We start from the raw sequence: 11,085 nt of genomic DNA, 5'->3' as shown, positions 1-11,085 counted from the left end.
CTAATCACTACTTCAATTTATCCCAAATTACTTGTCATATTTTGTTTTTAAAAAATAAAATAAAAAGTCAAATTATATAATCTTTGATAATAATTTTAACATTTATACTTTTACCATATTAGTATGAGAAATATATATTTCAAATATCTAATACTATTTCATAAGTCAACTTGATTCCGGACAAACAAGGTTGGATAAATATTCACTTATGATTATAGTAAATCTCTTGAGATTATTCTCAAATTATGATATTCCCATAATTAATCTCTTTCAGTCCCAAAAGTTATTAGGAAAAGAAGTTTTCGTGCGTTACTCAAACAACTTGAAAAGTCTCTTATTTTCATTTTCACATTTCACTATCATATTATAGAGAGCATATCCCTATGCTTTTCCTGCTGTCAGTTTCTTTCTCCACAATTATGGCTTAGTTATCTCAGCCATTATTAATCCTCAAAGCAAATTTATAGATATTTTTATATTTTTTATATATAATACCCTTTCTTGATTCATTTTTTTTTTCTTCTAATAAACTCTTTCTCACCACTCTCCCTCTGTTCTCATTTTCATAATTATGGGTTCCCAACAAAACATTTCTCCTTTATTGCTTATTTTCTCCGTAATCTTCGTTGTCGCCAACGCTTGCTCTAATGGAACATGCAAGGTACGATTTTCTGACGTTATAAATTAATAATTAAAAATATTGATTAATTTTATCTATGTATATGTGTATGTGTGTACTTATAGGCGGCTTCTTCTGCTTTCGTTTTTCTTTCTTCTGATATCATTTAATTTGTCTATTTAGAGACGAATTCAAAATTTAGATTTCATGTTTTTTTTTTTTGTTTCGAATGTCTTATTCAGCTCGATGATAAATGCTCAGACGACGCAGATTGTGGGCCTGGGCTTTATTGTTTGTCTTGCACGTTATCCTTTCAAGGCCGAAGATGTGTTAGATCAACTGGAACAGATCCATTTCAATTGGTGGTACGTATGTAAAAATTTGGACTTTAAATTGGGCCAGTGGTATGATGGATTCAGTAATTGGGCTGATGTTGCATTTTGTTTGGGCTGACAGAATAGTTCTCTGCCATTCAACAAGTATGCATTTCTGACGACCCACAATGCTTTCGCCATTGAAGATGAGCCATCACATACTGGAATACCAAGAGTAACCACCGCAAATCAAGAAGACACTATTACTCAACAGCTCAATGTATGTCTTTTCCCTCCCTCTATGCTCAAAATTGCTTGAATTTTTAAGTAGAAGAATTAACCTGAAACCGTGCAGTAAATCGCGAAACTAAAAATAGTAGGTGGATGTATAATTTATGTATCTTATATGTATAATGTGTATAACTAGAGTATAATCTATGTATATTAGCTTAAAAAAGTAATGAGAGAATCTGTCCGACTATTTTTGCAAATATCCCAATTACATGTTGTTATTTAACTGCTTTAGTGACGTGATATTATGTTTAAGTATTTATTTACTTAACTATATCTTTTAATGTGTTGATCTTTTAGAATGGCGTTCGGGGTCTAATGCTTGATACCTATGATTTCGATGGGGATATATGGTTGTGCCACTCATTCGGAGGCAAATGCCATGACTTTACGGCATTTGTAAGCTCTAGTCAATTTCGTTACACTTGTTTTTTTTTTTTTTTTTCAAATCATATTTACATCAATCGATTAAATTTATGCGTCATGTTTCAATGAAATATGGCCTCGTAGGAACCAGCAATAGACACATTGAAGGAAATTGAAGCCTACTTATCATCAAATCCCTCAGAAATTGTGACATTGATCTTGGAAGATTATGTTCAGACCCCAAATGGTTTGACCAAAGTGTTTACAGATGCAGGACTAAAGAAATATTGGTTTCCTGTGTCAAAAATGCCCAAAGGTGGTCAAGACTGGCCACTTGTGAGTGACATGGTGGCTAATAACCAAAGACTAATTGTTTTTACTTCTGTCAAATCCAAAGAACAGAGTGAAGGGATTGCTTACCAATGGAATTACATGGTCGAAAATCAATGTAAGTACCTCACTAATCATGCTTAATTGGTGAATACTTTACTCCTATAGGTGCCAAATAAACGGATTAAGTCAAGCTTGAACATGTTAAATATAGAAAAATTCAAGTTTCATGATTTAACTTGTCCAACATTTTGGAGTTAATAACTTGAATCTTCATCAAACGATAGCAAATTTCCTATCAAATCACTGTTATATGTTATTATTGTATCTAATAAAGTCATTCAAGTCAAAGTAGTTAACCAATACGTTAGTCACACAAGTTATATTAGTTCATGATTACATTAATAAATCATAATTCAACCTAACATTTATTTGGTCAAATTACAATTTATAACCCTATTCACCCTACATGAGACCAACTTCCCTCCTTTTTTAATCCTACTATTTGTAAAAAAGGACATAAAAACTATTGTATTTTCCTTACTAATTAGTATCTTAAGTTCTTGCAAATTGACCTGTCTGATTATACTATTTTGATATCCTTTGATCCTATAATTTGATGAGTCATTTTGAGTATAACTCGTTTAAACATGGACAGATGATTAAGCTGCTTACTGGAAAAAATGGACCAATTTTAAACCTCAAACAGTGATTACATAAAAGGTGTATTTTTTACACGAATAATATGTTAGTAGTTCAAACTTGAGACTCTAATTTTTCTCGTAAATACCACAATTAACTGTGGAATGTGCAGATGGAGATGGAGGAATGAAAGAAGGAAATTGCCCTAATCGCGCAGAGTCATCGCCAATGAACGATAAAACTAAATCATTGGTGTTGGTAAATTACTTTAGGTCAATAGCATTGAAGCCATTAGCTTGTGTTCAGAACTCAGAGGACCTCCTTGACATTCTTATGACTTGTCATGCTGCTGCTGCTAATCGTTGGGCTAATTTCGTCGCAGTTGATTTTTACAAGGTATTTTTTTTATCACTTAATTTGTAATTTCAGAGTCTATGAACTAACATTTTTTTTTCTTCTTCTTAAAATAAGATTGTTGTTTGGAATTAATGATGCAGAGAAGTGAAGGAGGAGGTGCATTTTTAGCTACAGATACCCTTAATGGGCAACTATTATGCAATTGTGGGGATGTACATTCTTGTGCGGTGAGTGAACACTACAATAATTATGTCTAATTTTGCATATAAAACTATAACTATGATTTTAATTAATTTTATTCACACTAAAAATGGTATTTGGATGTGACACTCATTTTTGTGAAGATTTCATTTTTTTTCTAGTTGTAGAAAATTATTATGAGTATAGTGAATGTATCATTTTAGAGTAAATGTGTGACTGATGTTAGTTCTTGATTGTTGCAGAAGGGATCTTCTCCAGGAGGCTGCACTTCTAGATCATGACCAGGAAAATTAATAATCTTTTAAGAAATAAACACCTTACTTTTCTTTTAATTTCCCTTCTTTGGAAAATTCTATAGGAAAAAAATTAAACGATGGGCGTAATTATTCATCGATACTGTTGTTCATGGAATTGTTGTGTATGATATGAACAACAATTTTTTGAAGATGCAGTTGTGTACGATTGAAGAGAAAATATAATAGAACAAAGGTTAATGGTCAATTCCTTAGCCCCTTTCTATCAGTTACAACTTTTTCCTACCCGAAACACCCATTGTTTGAGTGGAGAAAAGAAACAATTGAGTGTTGAGATATGTTTTAATATATAAACGGTAATAGCTGGGATACATAAAGGGAACTGCAAATAGTTAAAATGTAAAATTCGCAAAAAATGATAGTTTGATATATATATTTTTTTTATCTATCTTTAATTTATACACGGTTCTTTCATTTTTTTTTTTACTTAAAGAACTTAAAAAAGATTTAGATCGTCTTAGTTTTTTTATTTAACCTGAATCTTTTCTATTTTTTATGCTTTCCGCGAATTGAACTCTGACTATCAAGTTTCTCAACTAATTTTTTTTTTTTTTTTTTTTTTTTTTTTATAATTGAGGCTGTTTATGCAATTGGCACAGCAACAGGCTGCACTCAGTAGAAGTATCATTGCTGGGCCACTTTCAAGATTGGGCCAATGATAATACATCTTCTAAATCACATCAAATCATATTACACAATAATTGACATCAATCTTCTAGTTTGGAATAAAAAAGGAGTATAATATAAAATTCTTGATTACAATTATATTCAATCTTTGATACTCAATGATCACACCATAATACTATGATGTTGCTATGATTCAACAACGTTCTGTACACCATCAACATTATTGATGATTTTAGTTGTGTAACAATATTTTTTAAGATGACCAAATTTGTCATAAGGAGCTTTAAATTAAAGCCAAGAATCTTTACATAAAAAAGAAAGGTGGAACTTATTAAACAATTATGCTTTTTGTGCATGAAATACTTAAGTGGTCTCATATGTTTTGTTAATGTTCAATAAGATAGCAACACGTACAACTGGCATAACATAATATATAATATCCATGATAAAAGTTTAAGATTACTACAAACCCTAACTTTTTCTTTTTTAATTATGTCAAAAAATGAAGCACACTGTTTTGTGTGAAGAATGGGGTACAGGATGCAGAATTTTGGTTTTTGAATTATGCATTGCATATTGTTATTATAATTACCAACTAAGTTATTATAGAAGCATTTTTCCCCAATTTTTATATTACTAAATTGAAACATTTGTTGGTGGACTACCCAATGATTTGCACTTGTTCATATGTCTTCAATAATATAGTTCCCCTTTTAATTTCTTTGGATATATAACTTGAACCGTATTCCTCACAATTATTTATTCAATTCTAACTATATCATTTTTTTTATCTTTGCTTCTTTTCCATTTTAAAATACCCTCTATTATATGGTGATACTCTTACTATTTGTGAAGTCGAATGGTTTTTCCTTGCTTCAGGTATTTGAAAATCATTTGAATGTTTTAATTATAAGAAATTGGGATTTATGTTATTTTTAATTAAAAAATTAATAAATCTTTTTTTTTTCTTTGAAAAAAAGTACTAAATAAAAAAAGTGATGCCAAAGAGTATTATTTTTAGGCACTTTATATTCAAGAATTAAGATTTCAAATCCAATACTTCTATCCTTCAATTAGTTCAGATCACATGCCAACAACATAGAAATAATGGAGAATTATGATTTTCATAATAACGCCAACAGCAAAGCTCAATTCTGCTGTCATTCCGGGAGAAAAGAATCTAATTAAAGAAAAAAGTTGTCTCATTAACGAATAAAATTGGTTAGTATTTGATGATCTAGAATTGTTCTGGGGAGAATTAACAATAACAATAATATACCCGGTTAATCTCACAACTTTGTAGGGTAAAGAAGTTGTTTTAGATAAATCTCCATTCACCGAGAGAACTAATATTAAGGAGGGATTTTAATTTTCTTACAATAATTATTAATAGTAGAGGGTCGTGTATGGTATTCACGTATAGAATACGGGCTAGAGTTTATAAAGTTTGTTTTACATATAAAATAAGGTAAATTATTGCGCAACAAGAATTATAATCAAACTTTACAGGCTTGGAATGGGAGTGTGCATGCAATTATAGGGATACTACACTTTGTGTGATACTAATATACTACAAACCGCAACCAGTTGACCTTTGACTAATTCAATTAAGACGATGTTATTGTTGGAGAATAAAGAAAAATAACATTACTATACAACTGTGAACAAGATATTATTTTGATAATATTAACAGTACAATATAACAGTGTATATATATTTATTATACTTGAATCGTGCTGGGCACTGTCCTAAGAAACTATTTCAGCAGTGTGAAATATTTCCCCAGGATTAAACAAACACTTCTCTAAATATTTAGAGGGTATAGAAATCAACAAAACTATTAATACAAATACCAACAAGTTAATTTGGATAATGATATAACTAATAATAAGGATTGTATAATAGTAATGGAGAAGTAAATGAAATGGAAAAGAAGAATGATTTAAACAAAGTGTGTGTTATTGTTTTTTCTCTCTACTTCATAACATACAAAGAAGCATACATATATATATAGGCAAAATAATGAATATTCTTCCTACTAGATTATAACAAGTGTTAGTACACTTGATTTTTGATCAAAGGAAAGTTGCTTCTTTTGCTATTATTGATACACATATTATACTAAATGTCAAGAAAGAACCATACTCCTTTCAAGATTATACAAGTGTCATACTATGTGTTTTGATTCAATGGAGTAATACAACTTTGGCTCTTTTCCATACACCTACATAGCCAAATGACAAATTTTAAAAACATTATGTAACACCTTTTATTTTCCATGACAATAATTATTTTTTTTCAAATAATAATTATTTTGAAATAAACTATAATTTTTTCTATAGTTATAATTAAGAATATACGAAACCATTTTTTTTCTTTCTTTCTTTCTTTTTTTTTGGGGGGGGGGGGGGGGGGGGGGCTGAGTTGGGGAGTTGACTAATTAAAGCTTAGTTTTTATGCATTATTGTGCAATTTTATTTATGCAAATTTAGTAATTAAAGTACGTGTCAATAAGCATGTTGCTTTGAGCCAAGGATCATGAATGCTTTTAATTAGTTCATATCATCAAAAGAGAAATAGGAACGGGGACTAAGTATAATAGGATCATGAATGCTTTTAATTAGTTCATATCATCAAAAGAGAAATAGGAACGGGGACTAAGTATAATAGTTGTTGATTTGTATGATCATATGATATTTCTACAAAGTTTAAGCTGTGAGAAACATATTTTTAATATTTATTTATATTTTCAACACGTACTGACCTCATTAAAATGACCTTTGTCAATTGTCCTTTCATTTACTAGAACTTTTGGATTAGTGAGGATCTGATGACCTTTGTCCTTGCACGACGGATATTTCTTTGTTTGGCCCAAAACTATTGCATGTCTCTATTATTACCTTAATAAAACGTATGCAATTGGTCGAAATGCTACTTAAAAATGTCATTTGGCACGTAACTTCAGACACAAATGTTTAAAGTTCTAACACTTCCAAATTCATTAAAGCGATAGATATCAGATTACATGAAAACATTAAAATCTCCAAACCCTTATTTCCAAATTAATTAAGCATAGAGAAACTTCTTATGACCTTCGTAATTAAGGTGTAGGGCATGTGATTAGGTGGGTTTTCAGGTATCTAACACATGCTACACCTCCTACTTATATACTATTAATTACTCTCATCCAGATGTGTTTTAAAATTCAATAAATAATATTAGTAAAGTATACAAGGCATCTGATCAACATGATTAACCTAACATTAAGATGAATTAAGAAATAAAGTGGATCGAGTACCTTTTTAGCGTTGCTTCGTTCGATTTTTGTCATTGCAAGAATAGTGGGCTTCATGTTATTGGTATATAGGATATATTGATCATCTCATATGCACCTATATAGAATATTTTTAAAAGCATATTCTAAAATAAATATTCATATATCGTTGTTTCTTCCAAGTTCGCAGCCGCTTGCTTAGACTTTTGTGGAGTCCTTTTTATTGTTTTAATTAAAGTTATTGATCAGTGTTCATTGACTATAATGTGGAATGGCAACACATGCAATCTACTATTAGTACTACTACTACCTAACTTGTATATTTTTGTGTAAAAGAATGTTTAGAGCCAAGAAATGCCTTAAATACTGAAGAGAGTGAATAATGGCTTTCCATAAATATACAAATGAAAATTGCATGCTTTTTCCCACCCCGAGAACTACTTTTTCCATTTGATAATTTCTCAAACGAGATAGGGATTGAATAGTGTTTCATCAGAACTGTTTGCTTTTTCTTGATGTTATACATAGATCATACATGTTTATACACATATTATACGTGTATTTTATATGTCATATATCCGGCATGGTTGGATGGACAACTATTTACATTAATTCTTCTTAGTTAATGTTCATTTGTATTGAGGATATAATTAAGTAAAATAAAAATGTGCTCTTTCAAATCGCTTAAATTTTTAAAAGAAATTTCTTTTTCTGTATAATAATAAGTTCACTTGTTTGAATATATTTTATTTTAATTTCGAATATACAGATTTCCACTTTGCTTTCCTCAAGAGAATCTAATTTGGATCATATAAAAGCAACAGCTAAGCAAAGGAGAATTGTAAGCCTTGTGGCCTCGTGAATATTAAGAGAGTAATGTGGACTTATGTATATTTATAGGTCAGTTTTCATTGAAAAATGACAAAGCAAGGATAGGTAAAAGTCCTTTGTAGGTCGTTTGCATGCATGTTACAAATTTTGGATTATTGAGAACAAGAAGAACATATTTAGCAAGGTCCCCCACAATATTATTCTATTTAGGGTTGCCACAAAATATATATATCAGATCAAGTGCAAAAGATGAGACAAATAAACGTGAACTTGAAATTGACCTATGTTTCAGCTTATTTGTAATATACACACATGCATGATCATTTCATATCAAGATTACATGAAAATGAATAGAAAAGAATAGGAACTATCACGAGTCACCACCAATGCAAGCTCTTTTGATTGAGAAGCTACAATACACCCCGCACTAGTAATAACATGAGAGAAACATCTAATTTTGTACGTAAAAAGGAAATGTGTGTGTATATATACACACACAGAGCAATAATAATGTTATGCACTCACAATATAGTTCAGCTTATTATAGAAAGTTAGAACCAGGGACAGCTGTAGGCTTGAATATTCGGGTTACGCCGAATATATATAGTTTTGACTCAGACCTTATATGAGTAAGGTGTGTTAAAACATTCTCTTGAATATGCACAAGAAACTAATTTCGGATATTGTCCTAGAATAGAGAACCATAAAGTTCTAAATCCCAGATCCACCTTTGTTATCAACTCATGATGTTATTTACAATTGATGAGATTCATGTTCCTCTCCTTAATTACTGTTTTTTTTTATTAACTTAAGACTCAGGTGTATATAAATATGGCCATTGTTGTGTGAAGCACTGTAAATCCTTTGCATATCTTTGTATCTTCTTCTAATTATTCTACTTGCGTCTCTGCCAAACATTAATATAGTCTATAACACACTTAAAATTATTGATCTAATTAGCATAAGTAACATGCAAATTGGGGACAGAAACGCATGTAGGGTTAGCTACGGGACGAAGTTAAAACTACACAAGCGTGAATTGGCAGAATTGATCTCTTATGACGACTTACGAAATTAAACGAATAAACTAAAATGATCTTCTCATATCTCTTTTTGATATTTAAAAAGGAACACAAAACTAAAAACAAATTTGTAAAGGACTTCAAAACGAAATCAGTTGTTAAGTTGTGGATGATGAAATTCGTACAGCGAGTAAAGGACAATAGGATATATAGGGATAATCCCACGAGGGGGTAACATGCACTTTGCTTCATGTACTTCACCAGCTTCTCTTTTTCTACTTGCTGCTGTCTTAGTCGTACATATAAAACATATAATACATAATGGAATTCATACCCCACACTTGCTAAGTTTCTAAACCTCTTATGGTGGCCAAGCAATCACCGGATCACATGCTGCCTCGACCCTCTTTTTCACCCTAAGTACATATCTAGTTTTTCCAAAAAAGAAAAAGTTTGGATGTTGATCTTTCATTTAGGAGATACGTACACTACTACCTCTCAATCTCAAACACGATGGATATATTCTGTATGGACTATATATCTGCTTAATACGTCCATTCATGTTCTTTATTCGATCGAGGTTGAGATCTAACTAGGTATAATGTGAGCAAGTTTATACCGACGGAGTTAATTATCTCTCGTTTCTGAGCTAGGGGTGATTAATGTAATTGAAAAGAAAAAAGAAAAAAAAGAAAAATTGAGGGAGCAAAAAGAAGAAGTGTACAAACATAAAAGCAAAGAGGGGAAGAAACAAGAAGAAAGACAAAGTACTTAACATAGCATAGGCATCTCTCTCGTTCAATTACAAATTGAGATGGGGACCTATTTACACATGGTGTGGGGTGCACTTAACATTTTCTCTTCAAGTTTTAGCCTTTCAGATTATAATTTTATTTTGCAAATTCATGAGTGGAGCCAACCAATTAGCTACAATAAAAGATTCTTTTGCAATATGTTGGTTGGAAGCACACATTTTGGGGCAAGCATGTACCATCTCTTGATCATGATCTTAACCCCCCTTTTCTTATAATCTTCCTTTATGAATATTCTTCTTAGCAAAATTGATTTTACATGACCATCAACTCAATTTCAGTGTGCCAGCCAGAGAAAAAAGGTGCTACCTAGTTCTAATCAAATTATTGATTGATCGATCGATCGATATCATGATGAGTACTACTACTACTAAAGTGCAAATGGGAACAACATGTTATTGAACTTGGTCATTGCAGTTTGACAAACTAAGAACAATATAAAAGAAAAGTAGTACAAAACGTGATTGTTTATTTGGACATCCTAGGCTAGGGGTCCATTAATCGATCCCTTCACTCAAGTCGATGTATATTTTGTGTATAACTCCTAAGATGATGCTTTAATTGGACACCCATTCGTCACTTGACATTTCTCTCTTGCAATGATTTTGTATGAGTACTAGTTTGGGTAATTGGAAAATTGGACGCAAGATCCAAAGGATGTCCCTGGAGATGCACTATATTCACCAATGTAATGAGCATACAATGATACAAATTCATTGTGATCCACGAAAAAAAATAAAAAAAATAACAAATTTCGAAAAGATTGTATCACAATAATTAATTGTTGAAAATATTATAAAGTGCTCCTCTCTGAATAGTGTTTAATTTAACTGACAAAATTCGAGAAATTGTTTATCCCATATTTAATGGAATATTTTTTAATCTTTCCTCAAACACAACAGACCGTTTTTGTCATTTTTTTTTCTATAATTTTCCAAGTGTAACTTTTTAAATTCGGTCGTTGAGAGGACCAAACTCGAGAGTTTTCATAGGTGAAGGAATTAAAAGGGCCATAAAAACCTTCAAGGTCTAATGTGCAATTTTTAAGAATATATAAAAGGTCGATTTGTTTAATCCGCTCAATT

At 31.0% G+C, this 11,085-nt stretch overlaps 1 protein-coding gene and 1 long non-coding RNA gene across 2 annotated transcripts; one reads left to right on the top strand and one right to left on the bottom strand.

The window, feature by feature from the left end:
- Nucleotides 1-265: 265 nt before the first annotated feature.
- LOC107861427 (PI-PLC X domain-containing protein At5g67130) lies at nt 266-4,110 on the top strand. Its single transcript, XM_016706765.2, has 8 exons — nt 266-661; nt 862-984; nt 1,076-1,213; nt 1,525-1,623; nt 1,735-2,038; nt 2,735-2,958; nt 3,060-3,146; nt 3,363-4,110. Exons 1-8 carry the CDS (start codon nt 572-574, stop codon nt 3,399-3,401), a joined length of 1,104 nt encoding a protein of 367 aa, XP_016562251.1. The 5' UTR covers nt 266-571; the 3' UTR covers nt 3,402-4,110.
- A 1,889-nt stretch (nt 4,111-5,999) lies between these two features.
- On the bottom strand, nt 6,000-7,444 carry LOC124896112. The gene is made up of 2 exons (XR_007052561.1): nt 7,360-7,444; nt 6,000-6,285 (listed from the first exon to the last, which is right to left on the bottom strand). It is a non-coding gene; the product is annotated as an uncharacterized LOC124896112 (long non-coding RNA).
- Nucleotides 7,445-11,085: the final 3,641 nt, after the last annotated feature.

The sequence above is a fragment of the Capsicum annuum genome, chromosome 2 (genome assembly GCF_002878395.1).
Source record: "Capsicum annuum cultivar UCD-10X-F1 chromosome 2, UCD10Xv1.1, whole genome shotgun sequence".
NCBI classification, from domain to species: domain Eukaryota; kingdom Viridiplantae; phylum Streptophyta; class Magnoliopsida; order Solanales; family Solanaceae; genus Capsicum; species Capsicum annuum.
Note: the sequence above shows the minus strand (reverse complement) of the source record. Positions and strands in the feature narration are given on the sequence as shown.

What these genes read in the sequence shown, in the direction of transcription:
- LOC107861427 (XM_016706765.2), top strand. Translation starts at nt 572, where the DNA reads ATGGGTTCCCAACAAAACATTTCTCCTTTATTGCTTATTTTCTCCGTA. An exon ending in GCTCTAATGGAACATGCAAG is followed by an intron (nt 662 to 861) that starts GTACGATTTTCT and finishes TGTCTTATTCAG; the next exon opens with CTCGATGATAAATGCTCAGA. An exon ending in TTACATGGTCGAAAATCAAT is followed by an intron (nt 2,039 to 2,734) that starts GTAAGTACCTCA and finishes TGGAATGTGCAG; the next exon opens with ATGGAGATGGAGGAATGAAA.